The sequence below is a fragment of the Martes martes genome (genome assembly GCF_963455335.1).
Source record: "Martes martes genome assembly, chromosome: 8".
NCBI lineage: Eukaryota > Metazoa > Chordata > Mammalia > Carnivora > Mustelidae > Martes > Martes martes.
The window spans coordinates 51,013,084-51,040,587 of NC_137895.1; the positions used below are offsets into that span (position 1 = coordinate 51,013,084).

Consider the following 27,504-nt stretch of genomic DNA (forward strand, 5'->3'; position numbering starts at 1 on the left):
GATCCGAATCTCAATGTTTTCACATTGAGAAAAATAAATTTAGATTTTCTGCCTTTTTAAAGCAGAAGCACTGAGCATAAAAAGGAAGAATTCTGGGACACAATAGTTGGGAAAAATTAACAATAAAATGAATAATTTAGGAGACACGAAAGACTGTATCATTTCAAAGTAAGATAAAATGGGAGAATACATTAGTTTTAAAAGAACAAAAATTGTTAATAGTGAAGAACAAAAAAGCTTTTTCTTTTATTTGTTTCAGAAATAAAAGAAGTCAAAACTTAGGTTTCAAAACTGTACCCAGCAGGGACATACCAGAGAATTTACTATTAATATGTATATTTCAGGTTTTTGGTAAATATTTTTTTATGAGATTTAAGAAGTTCCCTTCTAGTTCGCTAAGAATTACTTTTTTTATGAAAAGGAATATGAGTGTTGAATTTTATTAGATGGTTTACTGCATCTAAATGAGGTGATCATATTTATTTCATTTATTCTGTTAATGGGACAAATTATATTGATTTTCTAAGGTTAAACCAGTCCTGCATTCCTTGGAATACATCCAACATGGTCATGATGTGTAATTCTTAGTTGTTTGTCGCTGGATTTGGTCTGCTGGCCACTTTAGTTTGTTTGGGACTTTTGCATCTTTGTTCAATGAGACTGGCCTATAAATTTTCCTTTTCTGTTTTCTGCATCAAGGTTATGCTAATCAGGAGTGCACCCCATTTTTCTACTTGCTGGGATAGGGAATATGTCATTTAAAAAGGAAAGCACTGAAGAGATTATACATTTTCAAAGGTATGTCTTATGCATGATCATTGTTAAGAGTGACTACAATGAAGAAAAGCAAAGGGATGTTAAAAAAATAAATCACATTTTGAAGCAGTTTGTCTCACAGACCTTGATTTAGGAATGGTAACCAGGATATTATATGATGGGAATTTTACATTATTTCATTCCATTCTCTCAACCATACAATTACCATTGTTTTAAAAATGAGGAAACTGAGTCTTAGACTACTTAAATAACTTGCCTAAGGTCATACAACTAGTATGTGTCAACGCTGAAATTTGAGCATGGCTCTCACTCCAGGGACTGTGCTCTTAAACACGCTTCCTTTTTTTCCCTCTCAGTGCAGGGATCCAGTGCTTTGGAAGACTTTTCATACACCTGCTAACAGTAAAAACCCACAAATCTGTAGCTAAAATAAATATAGCTCTTTTCCAAAATGTTGAAATTATAAAAACTCTAAAATGCCTGAGCTTCACTGCCAAAGGTTGGTAATGATTCAAAATATACTAACGGAGGAGATCAAATTAAGAAAATAGACTAGAAATAATTATGGGAATCCTAATTAAGGTAAACATTTAAATATATGTAATAGGGGCACCTGGGTGGCTCAGTGGGTTAATCCTCTGCCTCAGCTGAGGTCATGATCTCAGGGTCCTGGGACTGAGTCCCACATCAGGCTCTCTGCTCAGCAGGCAGCCTGCTTAATAAAAAAAATATATATATGTAATAAATGTTAATGGAAGTTTTGTATAATACATACGTAATTCAACAGATTAGACTTCACTGCTAAATTTCAGAGTAGTTCCCTCCAACTGCATGTATATAGTATACTCCTTTCACTCCAGACAAAATTTTTCATTTCTAACAATTTTTTTTTTAATTTTTTTTTTAAATTTATTTATTTGTTAGAGAGAGAGCGAGCGAGCACAGGCAGACAGAGTGGCAGGCAGAGGCAGAGGGAGAGGGAGAAGCAGGCTCCCCGCCGAGCAAGGAGCCCGATGTGGGACTCGATCCCAGGACGGTGGGATCATGACCTGAGCCGAAGGCAGCCGCTTAACCAACTGAGCCACCCAGGCGTCCCCATTTCTAACAATTCTAATATCAAAATTCATTTTAGCATCAATGGGATCTTTAAAAAAAAAAAAAATCACTGACCAAGTTCCAAAGAAAAAAAAATGTGTCTATCTGCATGAAGTCCAATTTCTGCCAGGGGACTTATGTTTGCTTCTACCTGGGGCAACTACCAACTGTGAACACTGTGTTTTCTCTTTGCTTGAAGCTTTCTGGGCTCATGGTGGTTGGTTGTAGGAACTGGAACCACACTCTGAATGAAGACTAACTGGCTTCTTTGCTCTCCCTTTCCAGAGACAAGTCTAGTTCTCATTTATCCTGACTCTGCCTGGTTTTATGCCAGGATCTTCTATCAGAATTCGGATCTTGGGTGTTATTTTTGTTGTTGTTTTTTTTCTTAGTGCCAGAGAAAATGATCCCTCTTCCAATTAAGAGTATCTTAGATGGAATATAGTATATTTAAATAATGTACATGCAATTTAAGCAGCACACAGACAATATTTTCCATACCTTACTCTCCAAAGACGTTATTTTAATGATTGCCCATGATTCCATCATATGATAATCCATAATCCATTACTCTCACTTTTGTAGAATTCAATTGCTTTTCGTTTGTTTCACAGTATAGAGCTGTAATGAATATCATTTTCATATCTCTTCATGTCACTTCTGATTTCTTCAGAATAAACTCCTAAATTAAAACATATGATCAAAGGGTATGAAGATTAAAACATTTTTTAAATGTATTACCAAACTGACCTATAAAAATGCTCATCACTTAACACAAATACCAGCATTTATATAAGTGTCCTGTTTCCCCTAAACTAAAATAAAATCTGTCAAATTTCTTATGTAACTTTCTCAGTTGTTAATCTGCATTTACATCTGCAGCTGAATGTTTCATATATTTATCGGGTCATTTGCAGCTCTTCATTTGTCAATCATCTCCTGATGTCATTTGGCTATTTTCTATTGAGATGTTTGTCTTCTAGGTTAAAATGATTTTTATTTGTAGAATGCTACTGAAAATCATATATACTGTTACTGCTAATATCTTCCCATTTGCTTGTTTTTAAATTTGTTCTTAGAATTTTTAGATATACTCATTTTTGTTTAAATACAACTACAAGGAGCATTATTTCCTGATTTCTTTCTGTCTGTGCTAACCTCTGTATCAAATGTTTTCCTCTTCGTTATTTTATGACTACTTCTCAACTCTTTATTCCTCCTGGAATTTATCTGGGCATGTGTAAATGACTAGGACAGGTTAAAACTGCAAAAGGCTGATACTAATGTAAATTAGTGATACAGTCTAATGTGAAAATAGAACTGGAATGAATTCAGAGATTCAGGAAAAAGTCTAACCTGCCCCCTCATCCATTCTCTGCTACAATCTGCGATTTTCTTCCCTAAACCAAAGGACTCTTTGCATAATGATATTATTCATGTTCCCATTGTTTGCAGCTAATTGCTTAGGACAGTGGTCCCCAACTTGTATTCATGGCACAGAAAGAAAAGGAAAATCATTGTACAGTGCACAGATAAAAAGCAGAGACTACGTAACAACTGCCAGAGTCAAGGAGGCCCTGAGCTCCACCACTCGAAGGGCACATTAGCACATCTGGAACCAATTTGTGGCATACCACTTGAGAAGGTCTGTTTCAGAACAGCTCTGCTACTTATATTCCTCTGATAAAATGCCCTTCTCCACTGACAACATTGCTAGGGTTCTAGAAAACAGATGCTGGTAATGATGTAGAGAAGCCCAACTATGACTAAACAAAATAAGCATCAGGAAACCATCCTCCTGCCCTTTTGTCCTGGACCTTGGCAAGATAAGGAACAGATACTAAACTTCAAGAAAACAACCCAACACTTGTTGTGTTATTGGAACATACAAAATCTTTGTGAAAGATATCCTCTCTCAGCCAAGTTAGTCTAAGGAAACCGAGTGACTCTCATGATGTGGAAGTATCTGGTCATTAAGATCTTCTAAGTGACTACAAGTCAAGGGTCTGTGCCTCTTCAAAGGAGACAAAGAGTTGCAGGAGTCAAAGGCCCTGGCATTAGTTACATTATGGCTCTTTTTCTCTTAATTTTTTTTTAACTTTTAGAGAATGATCCACTTTCCCTGCTCATATTTAAAGTCACCTTAAAAGTTTAAAAAAAAAAAGCCACCTTTATCATACACTGAATTCTTATATACCAAAGTGCCCTCATAATTCAAGTATTTATTGGCCACGTAATCTGTTTTTGGTGTTGAATCATAACATAATAAAATACTCTTAGAAAAAGTCTGGGCTTCCTCTAGTATCTTTCTCTGCTTCACAGTATCATCTATGTTCACGCCTGTGTTTCCCAATATCTTGCAGGCTGTGCAATGAAAAACCATTACAAAGTGAACTAGCAAATCTCACAAAATATGTAGGGCTTTCATGAGGTTGATAAACGTGATGGAAAACTATTCAAATCGTGAACATAGCTATAGAACGTGTCAGTCCAGTTAGCTAGCTATTAAAGGGCAGAAGCTAAGGCCAAAAGGGCAATGACACAAGAAGTTTTATTAAAGAATGATCTAATTAGACAGAAACCCCTACAAAAACGAAGTCTAGGATATTTTTGTAAAATGAATCAATTGAAATCAAATATGAAATGAAAATTATCATTTCATGATTCCAATAAGTTTATCAGGAAAAAAGACCAAAAAATTATTTCTAAGAGTTAAAATATTTAACTTTGTTACACAGAAAATAAGTTTATTTTTATAATTTTAGTAAAAAATTTCAAGTCAAAGTTTTAGTAAAACTATTTATGAAAATTCAGTCCCTGATTTAAGTGGATTTAATTTAAGTGACCTTCTGGTATTGGTTATACTCAATAACTTGTTTTAATATCTGATAGGGCCAGTCTCTCCTTTTCGATCATATTTTAAAAATTTACTCTCTTATTCATCCATCCAGCTGATATCATAGAAATTCATTCAAAATCCCTAGAAATTAATTTAAATCTATTGAAATCTTTATTGGAATTCATTAAACCTCTTTACCAATTTAGGAAGAATTAGGTAGTCTATTAGAAATATTCATCTGTTGATGCCTAGTAATCTAGTTTTTAGCAGCAGAATATATATTCTTCTCAAATTCACATGGAACATTCTTCAGGATAGACCAAATACTGGGCCATAAAATAAGCTTCAAGAAGTTTAGGGCAGGGGGTGGCACCTGGATGTCTCAGTTGGTTAAGCATCCAACTCTTGATTTTGGCTCAGGTCATGATCTCAGTGTCCTGGGATTGAGCCCCACATTGGGCTCTATACCCAGTGGGGAACCTGCTTGAGGATTCTCTCCCTCTGCTCCTCCCCCTGCTCACACTCACATACTCTCTCTAAAATACATAAATCTTTAAAAAAAAATTCAAGAGGACTGAAATCAAGCGAAATATGTTATCCAATCACATGGAATGAAATTAGAAATCAGTAACAGAAAGAAATAAGGGACATTCACAAATACATGGAAGTAAAACAATGAACTTATAAATAACCAAGGGTCAGAAAAGAAACCAAAAGGAAATTAGAATACTTTGAGATGAATGAAAATGAAGACCCAATATACCAAAACTTACAGGATGCAACTAAAGCAGTGCTTAGGAGAAAATTTACACCTGTAAATGCCCATACTAGAAAACAAAACAAATAAACAACAACAAAACTCTCAAATCAATAACCTAAACTTCCACCTAAACTACACTGGAAAAAGAAGAGCAAAATAAACCCAAAACAAGTAGAAGGAAGGAAATAATAGACCAAGGTAGAAATTAATGACATGAAGAATAGGAAAATTAAATAGACAACATCAACAAAACCAAAAGTTGATTCTTTGAAAATATCAACAAAACTGGCAAACTTGTAGCTAGACTGACCAAGAAAAAAGGAAAGAAGACTCAAATGATTAAAATCAGTAAAGAACAGGTGTTGCTACTAACATTACAGAAATAAAGATGATTATAAGGGAATGCTATGAACTACATATACACTAAGAAATTAAGTAATAAATGAAAGGTGAAAATTCCTGGAAGGACACAAACTACTAAAACTGACCTCAGAAGAAAAGGAAAATTTGAACAGACCTATAACAAGTGAAAACACTGATTTAGCAATCAAAAAATGACCTATGAGGCCCAGGCCTGATGACATCAATGGTGAATTCTACCAAACATTTAAAATTTAATGAAATCTTTCTATCTGCAATGACATGGATGGAGCCAGAGAGTATAATGCTAAGTGAAAGAAGTCAGTCAGAGAAAGGCAAATTCTGTATGATTTCACTCCACTGTGGAATTAAGAAACAAAACAAACAAACAAAGGGGGTAAAAAGGAGAGGGGTGCTAAGAAACAGACTCTTAACTATAGAGAACAAACTGATGATTACCAGAGGGGAGGTGGATGGGGGGATGGGTTAAATAGATGATGGGGATTAAGGAGGGCACTTGTTGTGATGAGTACCAGGAGATGAGTGGAACTGTTGAATCATTATACTGTACACCTGAAACTAATATTACAACTATACGTTAACTAACTGGAATCTAAATGAAAACTTAAAAAATAAAAAATAAAGTATAATTAATTACTGGTTTTCCACTCACGCTTCCAAAAAAATAGGAAGGACTACTTCCCAACTCATTCTGAAATCAGTAAACTGTGATGCCAAACCAAAGACTTCACAAAAAAAGAAAACTAGAAACCAAATATCTCTTAAGAATACAGACACAAATATTCTCAGAAAAGTACTAGCAAACCAAGTCAGCAACCTATAAAAAGGATTATATACCATGATCATGATCTAAAACTTGAGTGCAAGGTTGGTTTAGCATTTAGAAGTCAGTTCCCATTATCAACAGAATAAAGGACAAAGATCAACATGATCATTGCAACAGACACAAAAAAAGCACTTGACAAAATCCAACAGCCCTTCATGATAAAAACAAACAACAAACAAGAAATAGAAGGAAACTTCTCCCAATATGATAAAGAATTTTTTTTTTTAGATTTTATTTATTTATTTGACAGAGAGAGTGTGAGAGAGCACAAGCAGGGGGAGAGGCAAAAGGAGAGGAGAAGCAGGCTCCCCGCTGAGCAGGGAGCCCAATGCGGAGCTCCATCCCATCATCCTGGTCCTGGGATCATGACCTGAGCCAAAGACAGATGCTTAACCAACTGAGCCACCCAGGCACCCCAGGAAAATATTTTGAGATTAATGTAAATGAAAATACAACATACCCACATCTAACATCACACTTAATGGTGAAAGACTAAATGCTCTTCCATTAAGATCAGGAACAAGACATCTGCCCTTGCCACTTCTATTCAACACTGTATTAGAGATTCTAGTCAGGGCAATTAGAGAAAAGGGGGGGCATCTAAGATTTTAAAAAGGGGGGCACTAGGAATAAATAAAACTATATATGTAGATGACATGATCTTATAAATAGGAAATTCTACAGAATTCACTAAAATCAATTAGAACTAACAAAAAAGTTCAATAAGGTGGCAGGACCCAAGAACAATATACAAAAACAATTTTATTTTATGCACTTGCAATGGACAATCTAAAAGTGAAAATTTTTTAAAGTTCCACAGATAACAGCATTCACAAGAAAAAATGCCTAGTAGCAAATTTAAAAGAACTATAAAACTTGTATTTTGAAAACTATTTTTTTCAACTATATTTTTGTGGAAAAAATTTAGACATATAAATGGAAAGACATCCCATTTTCATGTATTGGAACACTTAATATTGTTAAGATGGCAGTACTCCCAGTGATGTACATTAATGTACAGATTCAACATAATCCCCATCAAAATTTCAGCTAGCTTCTTTGCAATAACTGAAGCTGATCCTAAATAATCCACAGGAAGGAAATTCAAGGGATCCAGAATAGCTACCAGTCTTTTTTTTTTTTAAGATTTCTTTTTTAATTTATTCATTTGACACACAGAGATCACAAGTAGGCAGAGATGCAGGCAGAGAGAGAGAGAGAGAGAGGAAAGCAGGCTCCCTGCTGAGCAGAGAGCCTGACGTGGGGCTTGATCCCAGGACCCTGAGATCGTGACCGGAGCCAAAGGCAGAAGCTTAACCCACTGAGCCACCCAGGTGTCCCCAGAATAGCTACCAGTCTTGAAAAAGGAAAAAAAAAAATTTTTTTTTATTTCAAAACTTGCTACAAGGCTATTGCAATCAAGACAGTGTGGTACTGGCATAAGGATAGACAAGTAAATGGAATAGAGCTTAGAGTCCAGAAATAAGCCCTCACTTTTACTGTCAACTGATTTTCAGCAAGAGTGACAAGATAATTTCATGAGTAAAAGAATAGTCTTTTCAATACATGGTGTTGGGACATCACAAATGGATATCCACGTGTAATGCAATAAAGCTGGACCCCTATCTCTCATAATATATAGAACTTAACTCAAAACAGACCACAGTCTAAATGTAAGAGCAGGGCTCCTGGGTGGCTCAGTTGGTTATGCGTCTGCTTCGGCTCAGGTCACGATCCCAGGGTCCTAGGAGAGTCCTGCATCAGGCTCCCTGCTTCTCCCCTCTGTCTGTCTCTCATGAATAAATAAATAAAATATTTTAAAAATCAATCAATCAATCTAACAGCAAAAATAATATACTTCTTAGAATAAAACACACAAGGAAGTCAACTTGGATTAGGCAATCCTTTCTTAGACACCAAAACATGAGCAACAGAAGAAAAAATAAATTGGATGGCATCACATGGGAAAACCTAAGCCCAGGGAAACAGCATTCTAGTAAGAACAGTATGAAGGCCCTAGGTGGAAAGTGGATAGGAAATAGAAAGTACACCAGAGTGGAAGAAGCATGATAGGAGAAATATTTGGAGAAATGAGCATAGGCCAGTTCATATAGAGCCCTGAAGGCTATTATAAGAAATTTGGACATTCCTCTAAATGCAATGGGAATCACTGGAGGATTATATTTTAGGGATGGATATGTTCTGTCTCATACATGTTTTTGAAGACAACTTTGATTCCTGTAGGGAAAATGAATTACAGCTGGGCAGGGAACAAGGAGACCAGCTTAGGCGTCTGCAGCAATCAAGGCAAGACATAATGATGGTGTCAAGAGAATGGATAGATTGGATATCAGATGGATAGACGGATAGGGATGTGGAAGAGCTGAAAGGACTTTTTAACTAACTGAACGTAGGAATTGAAAAGAAAGTAAGAGTAACTTCTAGATTTTTGGCTTCAGCAACTGATATATGCTGTATAATTTACTCAGAAAAGACTAGGAAAAGAATGAGTTTGGAGCAAAGCAGCATGAAAATCAGAGCTTTGTTTTGGTATACAAAATTTGAAAATCTTTTAGTCATCCAAACGGAGATCTCAAATAGCAAGGTGAACATACACGTCTGGACCTAGGGTAGGAGCCAAGCTTGAGACAGAAATTTGAGAGTCATTCATCAGGCCTGGGTAAGATCACCCAGAGAAAACATCTAGACAGAGGATAGCAGAGGAGCTCAGACTAAGGCCCAGGGCACTCCAATATCAAGAGTGAGCAAAGGAGGAAGACCTGGCAGAAGAAACTGAAAAGGAGTAACAAATCATGCAGGAGGAAAGATGGGATTGTGGTGTGTAAAAGAATAACTCAGATATTTAGTTACTTACATGGAAATTTAGTCACATGAGGTAGACAATGAAAAACCTATCAAAGAAAAAAGACCAAAAAAGAAAAAAAAGCAGGGGCGCCTGGTTGGCTCAATCAGTTAAGTGTTTGCCTTCGGCTCAGGTTTTGATCTCAGGGTCCTGGGATCGAGTCCCACATCAGCCTCTCTGCTCAGCGGGGAGTCTGCTTCTTCCTCTGCCTGCCACTCCCCCTGCTTGTGCTTTCTCTGTCAAATAAATAAGTAAAATCTTAAAAAAGGGCGGGGGGGGGGAGACCCACCACCACCATAGGAAAGAGGTGAGAAAACAAAGTACAATCTAGCAACAGTTAAGTCTTGTTTATATAGCTTTTTGGTAAATTGATTAGATGGCAGCCAGCAAAAAGGCTGAGCAGAATGTCCTTAAGCAGGCTAACTGATCATCAAAGAAAATAGTTTCAGGTTAAGGATTTGCCAAAGCCTTGAGAGTTTAGCCATGGAATATATATGCAACAGGCTTTCTTTGTGTATTTTTTAGAGTCTACTACGTTAGGCCAGGTGCAAACCATTCCTCATCAGAATTTCTCAAGTATCACAGAAAAAAAGAGAAAGAAAATATCTCAAGAATATGGAAGCCAAAAATCGTAGTCAGGAGATCGAAATTAATCTTACACAGGGTACCTTTATACCAATGGTTCTCAAACTTGAATGTGTATCAGGATCACCTGGAGGATTTGTGAAAACAGATTAGTAGGCCCCCAACTCCAAAGTCCCTGATACAGTAAGTCTAGGTGGGGTCCAATAATTTGTCTGGAGTAACAAGTTACCATTTGATACTGATGCTGCTGACTAGAGAACCACATGTTTTCAGTATCACTGACCTACAGAAACTTGAATGTGTACAGCAGGAAACATGTTCAAGAATGAATAAATATTCATAGCTACCTTATTTATAACAGTAAAAGACTAAGAATGATCTCAATGTTCATAGATACTTGAATAGATAAATTGTGGTATATTTTATGAAGAATACTATACAGCCATGACAATGAATGGAAGCTACCTGTATCTGTAGAGAAGCTACCTGCATCTCTACAGATGAATCTCAATAACAATGCTGAACAAAAAAGGTCACTTTTTTGTGTCACAAACACATTTGATTCTATTGAATTGAATTGAGATTCTATTGAATCTCAATAACAATGCTGAACAAAAAAGGTCACTTTTTTGTGTCACAAACACATTTGATTCTACTCAGAGAGTAGAATAGCAGTAACAAACTCTATTTGTTTGTTACTCTACTCTACTCAGAGAGTAGAGTAGCAGTAACAAACAATATAATATTTAGAGACACATAGATATGTGGTATAACTGTAATGCAAAATAAGGAACTATTAACACACAATTCAAAATAATGGTTATCTGTGAGTAGGGAATGAGAGAGAAACCATCAGGTAAAGGCAGAGAAGTGCTCCAAAGTCAATATTCTGTCCCTTAAGATGATGATACACTTCAAAATGTAAGATATTTCAACATATTCTTATATGTGTGAGTTATTTCATGACAAAAAAAAACTAAGTAAAAAAAGACGCAATAATCAGCAATGTCTGAGAGCTTAAGAAAGATGAAGCTATAGAAATGACTCTTGAATTTGGCCAAAGGAAGTTTTGTGGTGCTGCAGAGGAGCAATTTCAGAGGAATGATGATTACAGAAACCAAACTAGAGCAGACTGAAAACACTGTAATACAAGACATAAACTAGAAAAACAGTAAGAGAAGTGCAAATCAAATATTTCAGAAATGCACATGGAAGAAATTACTTTCAGCCAGAAATAATCAACAACACTTCCTGAAGGTGACACATGAGTAACATTTTAGAGGATGGGCAAGACTTGGGTATACAGAAACAGGAAATGGAAGATGTTTCAAGGAACAATATGAATAGTGCCATTAAAAGCATAATCAAGCAAGAATTAGGTATGTCCGTGAAAGTCAAGCAGTGCAGTTCAGCAGGAGCACAGAGGCAGAGTAAGTGGGATTCAGCTGGAAAGGTACTGATCTAGACCTGCACTGTCACCGTGGCTGACACTGGCTACACTTGGATTCTGAGCATTTAAAATATGGCTACTATAACTGAAGAATTAAAGTTTTAAAGTGAATTAATGTAAACTTAAAAACTGATACCTGATTCAGTTATAGGAAAACTTCTATGTATGTTTGGAAGAACTTGGATATGTGAATCTAATTTTTCCAACAGTATTGGTTATAAAATCGAAATATAGATCAAGTATTTTCAGTGAAAATGTAGCATCTGAATTGAGACGGCCTGTTAATAAGGTGACCAACTATGTAAGTTTTAGCACTGTAAGTCGCACAAGCTGTAAATGTAATATATATTTTAGATTTTAAAGCATATAACTCATTAATAAAATTTTTAATTACATGCTGAGATAATATCCTGACTATATAAGGTTAAATAAAATGTATTAAAGTTAACTTCACCTGTTTTTTACTTTTTAATGTGACCATCATAAAATTTTAAATTACACATGGCATTATATTTCTACTGGACAAGCACTGGTCTAAATAAAAGCAGGCCTTGAATACCAACTCAAACTTGGCTATTATTCAGTAGGAAATTAAAAGCCACTAAAATCTTCACATTAGTAGGGGGATCTTTTGGGTTGTTTTTGTTTTTGTTTTTGGTAAAAGGAAGTATTGCAACTTTTTGGAAATACAAAAATAACACTGACCATTAGGAGTTAAAATTTTAAATTAATTCAACAGATCAAAGCAGAAATGAAGTTGCCAAGAAATGGTTCCAGGCCTGGAAGACCTGACTAGTTTACAAAGGCTGTATAATGCATAGCTTCAAGCAAGTTTCTAGTCTTGGGTATATGGAAAACCACTTATGAACAGTTATGTTTAAAACCACTTTTGTATTTGTTCTTTCTTTTGACAATCATAGGTTTGTAGATCTACTCAACATCTCATTTTCCTACAAACCAGGAAAACTTCTAATCAATATCAGAGAATCATAAATAATGTCGGAATATTATGTAAGTTAACAGTTCTGGTTTTTGGAAAGGAGAATTCTTAAACAGCTCCATCTTGCCCTTCCTCCAACAATGTTCTACATTAGAAAAGTCAGAGGATTATTTTTAATTAACTGCTACAATTCCGAGAAATCTTACCTAGCACCCTGATTGACCTCTTCATCCCCACTCCAGTAACCCATAATTTAGGAAACGTCACCACCATCTAACCAGTTGCCCAAGTCATACAATTTCCACTTCAACTTAACGCCAAGGAACTTTTCAAATTCCACCTTCTAATTTGTTTCAAATTTTCCTAAATACTTCATGCCATCCCCAACCATACAGTTAAGTACGGCAGAATTGGTAGTGAACTATATTTCTGCCTCTGTATGGATTCTCTCGTTTGTTTTCTGGGTCATCCAATTTACTTTCCTGGTTTTAACGCCCAAATTGTATCTAGCTCAGATCTTTCTCAGATCTTTCTCCACAGAATTAGAAATCCAATCATCTGCTATGAACATCCACCTGAATATTCCATAAGCATCCCAACCTCAAAATGTCCAAAAATTCAATCATCTTTTCCATCTAAATGTTGCAATTAGAATTCCCACACTAGAAAACTGGACATCAACTTATCTACCAATATCCAATAAAGTCCTTCCCGTTTTATTTGTCAAATCCTTTCTCCATTTTTCATCACAACCAATCCTTACTTGAACTCCCTTTAACAACCAACATCCAAACTTCATAATGGGACCTACAAAGCCATCTGATCACTGCCCGCCTTTATATTCAGTAATTGAACCATAAGACACTGCTAGTACTCTGTACATGCAGCAGGTTGTATCTCATCAATCTTTTTTCATCTGCTCTCTATGCCTAGATAACCTTCTTTTCAATTTCAGGAGCATGTATGAGCCAGCCTCCAATGTCCACCCATGGAAGAAAAAGTAAATCTAAGTACACAAGTTCTATGGGTTTTAAAATCTAAGAATCAATAAAATGACTCTATCCTGCTGCCCCTAGCAGAGGTTCTCAGGTGTTAAAATCCACCATCAGGAGATATTTCTGGTCATAAAGTTTCTCCAATGAGGCTTAGAGGCAGTAGCTACTCATGCTTACTGGACCAAGAGAATGAGCATCCTGGACATTGTTTCTTTAAATCGCAAACTTTTAGTTTCTAATTATTTTCAGTTCTTATGTACCTGTTCCTCAGCATCCTTTCCAAAAGAGCAGCTGCCCAAATTCTGCTTGATTTAGCATCCTCTGTTGAGTCATCTGGAAGAAGTGACTTGCCGAAATAAGTCTAGGAAAAAAGGGCGAAGAAGCCATGTAGATGACCTATAGTAATGTGATATTACTAGGATCAGTGAGAACTGCCAGGTCAATCTTATTAAAGGAAATATTCTGGGTATATGATACAATAAATAATTTTTCACTCAGAGCTCACAGCTTGTCATCCAAACAGTCAATACCGTACAAGGAAAATGTAATGAAGTCGAATATCAGGCTTCAGCATTCACAAGGTATTCAGGACTCAACAAACCAATGAGTATGAAAATGGATTTTATAAAAACTCGGGTTCCACACATCAATTTTTATGAGCTCCCTTAAAAGCTCAAAGGAGAGGAAACTTACTATTATATCTATACTAATTAAGACACGTTTAATAAATGTGAAAATGAACTAAAATATGGCTCAACTATTATCGCATCTGCCTAATGTCTTCTCCCTCTATTAAGATGCATAAGGTGGGAGGCCTGGATGGCTCAGTTTGTTAAGTGTCTGCCTTCGGCTCAGGTCATGATCCCAGGGTCCTGGGTTCAAGTCCCACATCAGGATCCTTACGCTCAGCAAGGACCCTCCCTCTGCCTGCCTCTCTAACAAATAAATAAAATCTTAAAAAAAAAAAAAAAAAAAGTGTAAGGTGCCTCTCCATACTCCTAGAAGTTCTTCTGCTTTTTTTCTCTCACTATATTTTCCACACTGTCTTTTAACTTATCTGTTCTATGTTCTTCCTCTAGACTGGGACCATCTTGAGGTTTTGGCCATGTCTTTTTCATCCTTGCATCTCTAACGTGTAACAGTGCCTAACCTTCGTTAGTGATTTTTAAATAAGAGTCTACCAACTGACTGACTAATCAAGTCTTCTTTTTACTTGATTAAACCATCAAAAATTCTAAAGCAATGCTATTCAAAGAGGCTAGCCCATAAACTGTTGGTTTATAATGAGATAAGGAGTTTTAAGCAGAATGTATAAAAGAATGGCTTCTTTTTTTGAGAAAGTCTTGCTATGAAAAAATGTCTAAACTAAACAGTGCTGCTTTAGTGATAACAGCTGATTTACAGTCTTGCTTCACTTTGATCCAAACACTTGAGAGTTAGAAAAAGACATTTTCATAAAGAAAAGTAAGATGCTGAGGAATGGATGGTTAAAATTAACTTTAGGGTCTTCATCCACCTTTATGAGCATATATATATTTATACATCCCCAAAAAGATTTAAAATAAAGGCATCTATTCACTGGTTAAAAAAATAAAGACACAGGGCACTTAAAAAGTTTTTTTTAAAAGCCAAGACACATTAAAAAAAAACCTAATAAATTTTTAATTAGAATTTTTCCTTTTTTTTAACAGGACAAGTAACAGATTACATCAAACTTCAGAACTTCTCAAATATCTAGTTATTATACACATTCCCATCTGTCTTGCAGGGAGGGATCTTGGTCGGCTTAACAGTTTCAGGTAAAAGAAGCTGCATAATAGTATATATTACAATAATAAATGTACAATGTTTACATAAAATATGTTTTAGAAGCAAAGAAAAAAAAAGATGCATCTGCATCAAAAAGCGACCTTTTAAAATGCCACAACTATTTTTTACATTCACTCTTGCAACAGGTCACAAGATGGGGGTCACTAAGCTCAGATAAATCACTATGATGCACATAAAATACAGAAAGATTGGTTATATTATATATTATATATATATTTATATTTTCACACTTTAGCATCTGAAACATAAACTGAGAATTTAAAATTTATTCTCTTCAGATAACAAATCATTTTTTATTCTTCATAAACATGGTGCCCACAAAAGCACACAGGTAAGGCACAATAGGGTTTTCTGTTACAGAACAGTGTGCATCATGTTTACTTAACCAGAAAACGTGCATTATCTGTGCAAGTTCATGCTGCAAACCCAACACATATACAATTAAACAAAAAGTAAACTGAGCTTTAAACAAAATCAAAATTGGTACAATTCCAGCTGTTTCACATATTCATTTGGACTGACAAGGATATATCAACAGGTTATTAAAAAAAAAAAAGCCAATTGTTACATTACAAGTAAACTCTGCTCAGCATCTATTTTAATCTGAAATCAAAAACAGTAATAAAGCAACTTTACTGAAACAAGGTAAATACCGAGGCACAAAGCGACGGTCACTCGTGCATTTACTATATTGCAAGCTGTCATGACCCAAAATTTCAAATATAATTTTTCAAATACACATTTTGTGCAGCAATATGCCCTGCTTTAACTTGACATACAACAGGGGAGCTGACATTTCATTAAATTATAAATAGATTGGGAAAGTGACTTAATCCCAATAGTACTATGTCATAGTCCTAGTATTTATAATAAATACAGCTTTTCACAAAATACTTCTCCAATATCTGCCAATTGTATCTTTATTGCTCACATAAATTTGAATCCATTACAACTGAGATCGGAACTTTCACACAAAATCATACTCAGATATTTTTATATAAAACTTATAAAAGATATTTTAAACTTGTATCTAATACTTCCAGGTGTTTGGCTGTTTGATCTATGTGATAGTACAGCCATAGGTATATATGTGTGTGTATATATACACATATACACATACATATATATACACATACACACATATATACACATACATATATACACATTAGATTATGAATAAAATAGGAAGCTTATTTTACTGCTTTAATGCAGACATCCTCACAAAACAAGACTACTTTCGCCACCATCAGCATTTATACATATATACAAAAGCCAGGTTAAGTACATGTACACCCACCTACGCTTATGTGTAACTGCTAAACCCAAATTAGTTTTCCTGTATTCCAGCTGTAACAAATGAATCTCTTACAAGCAATAGAAACCTAAGGTTAAACTGGGAAATTAACAGTTTTACCACATTAGCCTGGTAAGAAACTATGCAGGTGACTGTATACAAAAATTCACAACATTAGTTCACAGGAGATTATGGAAATACAAGAAGCCTCTTCACCATGCTTTTGTGTGGTTATCCAAACACTCTGCGGTGCAAAAACACAATCACCACATCTGAAAATGCTTAATAAAGTCAATGTTCCTCATGCAAAACTTTAAATGCATCGGCTTAACTGAGCTCCAAAAACTGAATGAAACAATTGTTCTGACCACTCAGCACTGCTGCCTCACTGCTAAGTCCCTTTGGAACCTTAAGATTTCTGGAACATTCAAACAGAGCTGTATTCAATAAAAATATTACATACAAAAAGCATTTAAAAGGAAGACAGGAAGCCAAACAGGAATTTTCCTATTGTAAATACCAGTCCTAGGAGTGGAAGAAAGTCTTTTCAGGAACCTCCTTGAGAATTGGCTAGGCCAGTCCGAAGACGAAGATGAGACATAGAGTTCATATGTTTATTTGATGGCTTCAAGGGAGTATTGCAAGTAAGAGCTTGGGGAAAGCGATGGTGATATCTATCTAGTCGTAAATATTTTACTGTAACCAATTTCCCTGTTGTAAGATAAAAATAATATTTTAGATCTGTAAAAATGTGCTTAATATTTATAGAAAATAAACTGTGGTAAAAGACGTATGAACACAATATGCATATAAAGTAATCTTAAATAATTACTCTAAAAATGCTGACCTAATTTTCTTTTAATTTAAAATCTGGTATAGTTTAACAGTAAGCCATAATTTATCTTTTCAAAATGTTCGTAATACTCAAACTTCTTACCATCAAACCAAGAGCCATGCAATGCCTTAAAAGCTTTTCCAGCATATTCTGGAGACAGACATTTAACATATACACAACCCTGTGATATTAAAAAAAAAGAAAGAAAGAAAAAAAGGAGAAAGTTTTAGTTTAATAGCAACAAATCCAAAATGTGGAATTCAACAGTAAAAGTTACTTTACCTCACGTGAATTTTTGTCTACTGCAATATGAACAATGCCATCATTATCACTGCATTTTTCTAAAATTGCTTCTTGAATTGCCAAATGCCACTGATCCCCTATTTCCCTAAAAAATTAACGAAAACAAAAATCAACAACCATACTCCTAACTCAATAAAGTCTTGTCTCTTATAACATATCTATCTTACCAGAATGGGGATAGTTTCAAAATCACATATTGTTAAAACTAGTAAGTAGTTTAGTAAATGCTTATTAACAGTAGATAGATTTTTTAAAAATTAGTATTCACAGTCCCAGACCTTCTCGCACTTTCCAGTGTAAGAAAGCACAGAACTGAGGCAGTGAAGGACTGGCCCATTGCAGCAGAGTAACTGTGCTGTCATTTTTATGTCTGAAATCTTATGTACCTATTGTCATTTCTTTTCTTCCTAGCAAGTGTTAATACTTTAATGAGTTGTAATGAACTCATAAAAGTTGAGTATTGCTGGGGCACCTGGGTGGCTCAGTCAGTTAAGCGTCTGCCTTCAGCTCAGGTCATGATTTCAGGGTCCTGGGATCCAGCCCAGCCCCCACATCAGGATCCTTGCTCAGAGGGGAGCCTGCTTCTCCCTCTCCCTCACCCCCTGCATGTATATGCATGGGCCCTTCCCCCACTCTTTCTCCCAAATAAAGTCTTTTTTTTAAAGTTGAGTATTTTTTTTTTTTTAATTTGAGAAAAAGAGTGAGAGCACGCATGAGCAGAAGGAGAGGGAGAAGGAGACTCCCACTGAGCAGGGAGCCCGATTCGGGGCTCAATCCCAGGACTCTGGGATCATGAGCTGAGCCCAAAACAGACACTTAACCAACTGAGCCACCCAGCTGCCCCACATATTACTTCTTTTTTTTTTTTTTTAATATTTTCAGATTCCTAAACTTTAGGAAAATTCCTAGTAAATGGTGTATTCTGAGCTTCTCTTCTTCAAAATAATGGAAGAATAATACAGGACAAACATTCTGCACCAAGATTCACTTACTATTATGAGAGCGTTAAGATTTCCTACTACAACGGTACATATCTGTCTTACTCATGAGATATAGACGGTGGGACGACGGAAAAGCAGCTACACTTGAAATCATAAATCTTCATCTCAGATAACAAAATACTAACCTGGCACTAATTTCCTAATCCCTGAGGTATGAGAGGGCTGTTACTACAGTGCTTCCCCACATTTCCAGTTTTGTTGTCACTTATTTGGAATCTCATATCAATTATTTCTTGAAATAAATGAGTTATCAGATGAGACTTATGGGTATTTTATATATAATACATATAAATCGGGTTTGTTTTTTTTTTTTTTTTACAAAACAGAATCTGACCTGTCATATCATTGGACAAATAAGCACTCAGCTCTAGGAAGCAAATTCTAAAAATTATTACAGCTTATATATGAAATATTAGAGATTCTAAGGCAATAACTTTTGCCAGTGCTAATCTCTGGGTGCCTGTGCTGCTATAATTATATAGAAAGAAAAGTTTCTCAAATACTGAATGAACAGAAAAGTCTCTCAAATACTGCATGGACAAATAGGACTTACAGAAGGAAGTGTGTATGTACATCTTTGCAGAGAATTTTTTTACAATTAGAGATTGGAAGTTTAAAGATAGCAGGTATTTTAATGTATATTGTCTGAGGCAAAGAATATTGGCAGAAGAGACTTAAACACTTAATAAAGGGTACTATTTATCACCATGTGTATCATTAATTTGACTCCAGCATTTATCTGCTGTGGGGATTCATAGTACCTACAAAGATTTGTATAAGTTTAACAAATTATTCTACATCTGGGTCTTTTGGCCAAATCTTTGCCTGAAATTTAACAAAAGACAAAGAAAAGGAAAACACAACATTTCTGTAGAGATTCAAAAGTAAAAGAGACTGTTCAATTACAGACATAGCATTATAAGAATATTCCAAATATTCCAGATAAAAATTACATATACCTCTGATCATAATACTTACATAACTGGGTCAAACATATTGCGAATCTTTAGACATGGTGTCAAGCTATTTGGCGGTGAATTTCTTCTATCTAAATGAAATGCTACAAAAGACAAATTAGTTTTACTATTTGTCACTGTTCCATTTTGTTGAAAGGTATTCAGTCATTCACTCTTTTCAAAAAATATTCACTGCATGCTTTTACTGGGAGCCAGACCCCTGGAAGTTAAGGTACATCAGAGATATAATCATTGCTCTCACAGAGTCTGCAGTTTAGTGAGTGAGAGAGTTGAGAAACCGTGTCAGAAACAAAACAAAACACAAAAACAACAAAAAAACCCGACCCTGTAATTATGGTAAATCTTAAGAAAGAATAATACAGGAAGCTGTGAAAGTAATTTAAGGTAGTCTGGAAATATCAGATAACACTTCACTGAGGAAGTGAAATTTATGCTAGGACCTAAAGAATAAAGAATAAATAAAAGTAGGCAGAGTAAAAAGATCTATAAAGGACATTTCAAGCAAATATGTTAGCTTACATACAGCTCCTGAGACAAGAAGGAGCTCACTGTAATCAAGTAAACTAAAGTGTGGTCAACTAAAGTCAACTAAGATAGCTACTGTGGCTGAAGTGGGAACAGAAAGATAAACCTTGAGAGAGAGAAGTCAGATTACTGAGGACCATGCAGATTACATTAAAGTATTCAGACATTACCATAAGAGCAACAGAAAGCCACTCCAAGCTTTCTTAAGGAGAGTAATAATTTGATGAGATGTCTTTTAAAATTATAATTTTTTAAAAAAGACTGTTAAATAAAGAACTGATTAAACAGAAACAAAAGTGAATGCAAGGAGACCAGCTAGAAGGTTATTATAGTTGTCTAAGAGAGATGATACTAATGTGGATAACATGGGCCAGAAATGCTGATTGAGGGAAGTGGATACAATTGAGGACATATGGAGTAGCTCTGATATGGCTTGTTTAAAGAGTATACATGGAAGGTAAGGAAAAAATTAAGGATAACTCCCAGGTTTATAGTGGAACTAACTGAGAAAGGGTATCATTAATTAGACAGGAATGGCGGGGAGGTCCGTCAGGTGAGAGAGGCTACTAAATTCATGCACATGCTGAATTTGTGGTGCCCGTATCTTAGCAGACAACTGTAGAGGTGGGTATAAAAATCTGAAAACCAGAAGACTTAATTCAAGATAGCACTTTGGGAGTTATCAACATATCTATGGTAAATGAAGTCACAGCATGAGATCATCTGTAAGTAGAAGGAAGACAGACAGAATAAGAAAAGAGGGTGGCCTTGAGAAACTCCCAACACTTAGAGGTCCAGGAAAAGAAGACAGTCCAGAAAAGAAGATGGGAGAAATGGTCAAGGTAGCAGGAAAACAAGAAAAAAGTGGCATCCCCAAAGCCACAAGAAGCAAGTTTTAAAGCAGGCGCAACTGTTAACACTGCTACATAAAATGAGGACAGAAAAGGAACATGTCCACTTGGCTTAGCAATATGGATGTCTGAGAGCTATTTCCTTGGAATGAGGGGGGTGCAAAATAGATTGGAGTCAGCTGAAGAATAAAATGGGAGGTAAAAGTAAAAACAATGAGTAAACTGTTTAATGCCATTCGGCTATAAATAGGTAGAGAGAGACAGAGTGATAGCTAAAGAACAATGTACACTCCAACAGTCTTTTTTTTTTTTAAAGGTTTTATTTATTTGAGAGAGAGCACAAGCAGGGGTAGCGGGAGAGGGAGAAGCAGGCTCCTCACTGAGCAGGGAGCCCAATGCGCGGCTCCATCCCAGGACCCCGGGATCATGACCTGAGCCAAAGGCAGACACTTAACTGACTGAGCCACTCAGGTGCCCCTCTAACAAGGTGTGTTCTTAAAGATGAGAAAGACTGTACAGCATGTTTAAGTGCTAATGAAAAGATCCAGTAGAGGCAGGGATTTAGTACACAGTAAGAGAAGAGACTTGAGAAGAAGAGCCGATAGGATCCAGAGGACTTCAATACCATTCCCTATGGAGGATAGGGCTCAGGTCTTTGTTAAGTGAGAAAATCCCTCAAATGCAATAGGAGGTGAGGGTGAGTGTGGATTCTGGCCATGGATTTACTTGGTGGTGGAAATCTGAGGCGGGTAAATCTGATTGCTTCTATTCAAGTCATCAACTGAGAATTAGGAGACAGAAGGGCCAAGGTCTGAAAGGATGGAAAGAAATCCAAAATTATTACTGAGTAGGAAAGTGAAGTGACTGGTAAAATATGATAAGAACATGAAAGTCAGGTAGTACTGAGGGCCTAACTGAGGTTGATTACTTATGATGTACCAGTCTGCAGAACTATATGATTTTCTACTGCTATGCTCAGCTCCTTGCACATAGACAAAATCCTTTCATCCTTGGTTGGAACTTGCCAGGCTAAGAGGAAGGACAGGTAATGACTTAAGGGTAGCAGCAAGAAAAGGACTGGAGAGAGGGATGGGTCATGGAAACTAAGATGGACAGGAAAAGATCAAGAGTCGCATGTTCTACCGACTGAGCCAGCCGATGGACAGGAAAAGAAATAAAGATAGGAGGAAGACTGAAAAAGTAGGTACATCGAAGAATTGGAGAGTCTGGGAATTCCTAAAAATATTTAAAATATATATATAATATTTATATAATTTAATTTAAAATATATAATATATATAATATATAAAAATATATATAATATATTATATATAATATATTATATATTATATATTATATATATTATATATATAATATATATAAAGCAGGAAAGTCTGAAAGATGAGTTAATGGCTCAGAGTATACTAATGGATTAAACACGTGACAGGGATTAAAGCGGGCGCTTGTGATGAGCATTGGGTATTGTATGTAAGTGATGAATCACTACTAAATCACCTAAAAGTAATATTATACCATATGTTAACTAACTGGAATTTAAATAAAGACTTGAAAGAGGAAGAAAAAAAAAAAGACTTGAATGTATCAATTAAAGATTTCAGAAGTATCTAGTGAAAAAAAATGTCTGGGGTGTGAGTGTCCTAACAGTGCCTGATATGGGGTGGGGCAATGGCCACTAGACATGAAAAATCTTTGCCAAACCCTAGATCAAGAAGTCTGTGAACCTTATGGGGGGTGCCTGTGTGGCTCAGTGGGTTAAAGCCTCTGCCTTCTGATCAGGTCATAATCTCAGGGTGCTGGAATGGAGCCGCACATCAGGCTCTCTGTTCAGCAGGGAGCCTGCTTTCCTCCCCCTCCCCCCCACCCCCCGCCTGCCTCTCTGCCTACTTGTGATCTCTGTCTCTGTCAAATAAATAAATAAAATCTTTAAAAAAATTTTTTAATTAAAAAAAAAAAAAAAGTCTGTGAACCTCTAGTACCACCCAGACATCCCTGGCAGTGTACAGCTCGTGTTCTTGGATAGCCTTTTAGTTGTAAGCAATCTGAGTTCCTTAAAATTCCAATAGTGGCCTGGGCCAGCAGGGAATGAACCAGAGAAAATGGAAGCACTAGCCTATTCTAGGCTATTATCCTAGCCTAGACCCAAGGACCTAGGAGAAGTTATTCCTGGCCAATTCTAATCACAACGTAGTTGTGAAGATCAAACCAATTTTTAGGATATATACTTTGTCTCCCCAAGTAACCTGCAATCACCTCCTGGTACAAGCAAAGAAACAGTGATTTCAAATACCTCAGGAAGTATGTTTAGATCTTTCAAATAATGCTGTTTATTCTGAAGACTACATGTGTCAGAAACATAAATAATTCTCCCCAGCAGGTATGGTTTGATTTTTAACTGGTGCTTTAAAATGCCATTAGAGATACTAAAGCTATGCAAGAGTGCAATTTATACTTAACTACCCTTTAGAAAATGAACTTAAAATTCACTAAGGTTGATTATTTAACAATTATTTGGAAAAAATACTATTAAATGACAACAGCTTGTAGTGGGAGTGAATTCAAAAGACTACTATAATTACCAATCCTCCAGCCATGTATCTTTTAATTAAAGCACTATTTATAAGAGGATAAACATTAAGCCTCTTAATAAGTTAAACTATCTTTTTACATAAACAACCGCCCCAACCCCCCCACTATAGTCCTATTTACAGCACAACATTTGTGTCCAGATACATTTAAACGAAAGAAAAACTAATTTATATATTAATATTTTTATAAGCAAAGTCAATCAATTATATTTAGATAGACTATACATTTAATGACATAAAATGTAAGTAGTAGATTAGAGCTATATGTTCTTACATGAGGCAATTTAGATAATTATGATCAAGAAAAATTCCACCAACTTCTCTTTATTCAGCTCCTGTAACAAATTCTTTTATGATCAAATTCTTAGAACTCAAATCCCTTTTGCTAGGAGTCTACAGACTTTTACCATTCTAATGCTCCAGAAACTTGAATTGGTACACTTCAAGCAAATGGCTACTAGGTTCTACCTCTGGATTTTCGGCCTTCAGGATAACATAATCTCAGCCACTATTTTTTTCAATTTACTAAAAACAGGCATCTTCTTTTACCCTCAATTCCTTTCTAGATTCAGTAACTAATTCACTGCAACATTTTTTAAATCAAAGACTGTCAAGAAAAGGGAGATTGATTTTAAAATTCTTCACATTGTGCATTTAGAAGTATTCAAATTAAGATAGCTCAGTACTTGGCATATAGTTTGTAAACATTTACTATACTGGAACTTTGATGAAACAAAGTAGCAGGACATTTTAGAGCTATCAATTTATGTTGAGTTTTACAACTATTATAACTGACCTAAAATGGTCTTATATCATACTTACACAGTCTTTTCCTATCTAGAGAAAATGATAAAATGAAAATAATAATCTGAGGTTTTAAATCCTACATACAGAACATCCAATTTCACACACTTAAGAGTCTGTCATCCCGCCTTCTAATTTACACTTGATCTTACTCAAACAAAAGGCTGAGAAGCGATTCCCCCTACTAATTTATAAGAACAACTTGGATTACCTAGGTCAAGAAGCTGTCTTTAGATTCGTCTTGAAAACTTCACATTTTAAAAATAAGACAACTACAATGATTAAAAAAAATTATATGAACAAAATAATGACCTTTTCTAGAACTTCACAGGCATATATGAGCACTAACTGCTAGCTATATGAAGAAATTAGGCTGAGAAAACACAACCATTACAATCAAGCAACTAAGGTAATCAGATCTCATGGGCTTTGCCTTCTTTTTTCATTTCAAAGGACCCTTCTGCAGACACCTTTTAAAACAAGAAGTTTAACGTTTAGTGTCACCCTTGGCATCATCAAAGCATCATTTTTATGCCATGATTACTGAAGACTATTATTATTCAAGCTCTTTGAAAGTAAAAATCAGAGAAGAAAGGGAATGAGTGGATTTTACTTTTCTGCAATTTCAAAACAATTAATTTTCTCATAAATACTGTGCTTAGCAAACATTGAGAAATATGCTTTTATCCATCAAGATTTAAAGAAACTCAACCGACTACTAGTTCTGAAACGCACATTAAACTAACCGCAAGATTTAATTTTGCAACTAACTGTCCAAGAGATTCAAGTGAAGTAAGTTACTACTAGTAGAGGTTTGGGAACCTAAAGCAACCAATCACCAAGCCCTCCTATATACTTACATATAACTGTTTTTGCAACCATCCAAGCACTGAGAAAAACATGGACAGCCACTTAAGCTACTTGGAACAAGGAATACGCAGGTGGATGGTCTTAATGAAAAAGAGGCAGGCAAGCAAAAATTGGAAAAAAGAGCAGTTAAAAAGTTATGTTCCACTTTTATATGTTTCATATATATGTAAAACATAAATTATGTCTTATCTACATAAAAATTAGGGGAAAAGAATGCAGCCAGATCTACAATACTAAGTTGCTTTAAGTGAAAAAGGAAAAAAAAATGTGTATATAGTGTTCTGTTATGGTAAAGACAAACCATTATGTTCATATTTGCAAGGAGAAAAGTGGAAGGATATGTAAGAAACTAACATTAATTCCTTCTATGGGATGGAACTGCAAAGAGAGCATTGTCTTCATATGTTTCAACAGTATTATTTTACATTAAACATGTAAGACTTTCACAGTTGAAAAAAATTAGAAAAACACCATGTTTATTTTTGTCGTTATTGTTTAAAAATACATACCTTGACCTTGCCACACTTTAGAAGGTATTACTAATATTTTGTCACAGGAGGCAGAAGGCTGGATCCACCGCCAAACTAGAAAATCCGTACCACCTATTCTTCGTGTCTCTGTGCGAACTCTAGACTCATTAGCAGCGAGGAAGTCAACAGCTCTATCCCAGACTTTCTTCATTTTTTTCCTAGCATGTGACAAAATGACAAATTTACTATCATCTTGGCTTGTCATCTTTTTCAAGTATTAGTAAGTAAAGGCAATGGCTATTATTAATTCTGGTTTTCCTTGTCACTGCCTATGAGGTTTTTTTCAAAGAAGATTTAGATGCCTAAAGCTCACTTCAGATTTCATTCTCCAGAGGTGGGGCACAAGCATCAGTAATCTTCTCCCCCAAACTCCACCACTGATTCTAGGGTGTTGGCTATGGTGAAGAATGCTGTGGTAGGATATGGAATCATCTTTCATTTTCAAGAAGTTATTATTTAGTCCTTTTAATTAAAAAGATTCATTAACAACAAAATATTTAAGGCATTATTTGTAAAACATCACTGGCTATTGTCTGTCTCTGTTTCTTTATTAAGATGAAATTAAAGGAAATAAGGTGAACATTGGTAAGAATAAAAAATGTATAAAAGTGATCATGATTTAGGAATCTAGTTGTTTGTTATGCCACTCAAAATCAGGAGGAGAACAGAAGGGAATTTAGAAAGAAAGAAGAGTTTAAAGTACAAAAGTAAAGCCTGTACAATAAAACAGGTCTACTTGAGAAGGGCCACAACTCTCAATATAATCTTTGTAACTTCAGAAGATGCCAAATTCTGATCTACTTCAACTCACGATACTCTGAACGTACTTGTCATGAGGTTGTATTAAGGAATCTTGTACATGTGGAATAGGCATGTAAGGTTGTAAGTCTTTATTTTCCTGGCAAGCTTCATTATGACTTCGTAAAACATCTAAAAATATAACACATTTACAAATGAATCAATCGCTGGACATCATACTGTAATTTATCACATAACTACTATTCAAGAAATAGTTTAGATTTTTACAAATACTTATACCTATAATCTTCACCACCATATCATACATCTGCCTTGTTTCCTCTTCTTCTTTTGTCCAGCGGTATTTCATATAACGCAGGACGACACAAACCATCACTACACCTGCAATATTTATATATTTTGTATTTTAAAAATTGTGCTCAGTGACATTCAGTAATATTCATTGCAATCTAAAGTTATCGTTATACTTGTTAAATCTGATATTAACAAAGCAAAAAAGGAGAACTCTTATGACAGTTTCCACAGTGATTAACTGCCATAAGGGATAATGGAGTAAGACTTCAAAACAGTGGGCTGAATTACCTACATAATTACAACTACATTTAGTATTTAATGGCTTTAGTATTAAACATTAAGTATTTTAAATTTAGTATTAAATATTTAGTATTAAACATTTTCCAGAGTATTAAACAGTTTCCAGAGTTTCACTTAATCGCTCTAGAAAAACCATTTCTTCATGATGTTGATAACTGAACATTTAAATTTTATTATTTTTTTAAAAACAATATAACTAAAAAAAAAAAAATAA

At 35.3% G+C, this 27,504-nt stretch overlaps 1 protein-coding gene across 2 annotated transcripts in view; it reads right to left on the bottom strand.

The window, feature by feature from the left end:
* The window catches only part of LEMD3 (LEM domain containing 3), a 79,113-nt gene that overhangs the window by 448 nt on the left and 51,161 nt on the right, over nt 1-27,504 (bottom strand). The window contains exons 7-14 of one of the 2 annotated variants that reach the window (XR_013967207.1): nt 26,976-27,077; nt 26,765-26,867; nt 25,917-26,095; nt 19,753-19,834; nt 17,753-17,858; nt 17,573-17,651; nt 13,772-13,872; nt 2,374-2,554 (exon numbers count right to left, since the gene is read on the bottom strand). Coding sequence is in view for 1 of the 2 variants with exons in the window: in XM_080809931.1 (XP_080666057.1) it covers nt 17,183-17,346; nt 17,573-17,651; nt 17,753-17,858; nt 19,753-19,834; nt 25,917-26,095; nt 26,765-26,867; nt 26,976-27,077 (815 nt within the window). In the remaining variant the exon portion in view is untranslated. Of the gene's footprint in view, nt 1-2,373; nt 2,555-13,771; nt 13,873-15,618; nt 17,347-17,572; nt 17,652-17,752; nt 17,859-19,752; nt 19,835-25,916; nt 26,096-26,764; nt 26,868-26,975; nt 27,078-27,504 lie in introns of those variants that run through there. The other variant, XM_080809931.1, reaches the window with a different exon arrangement.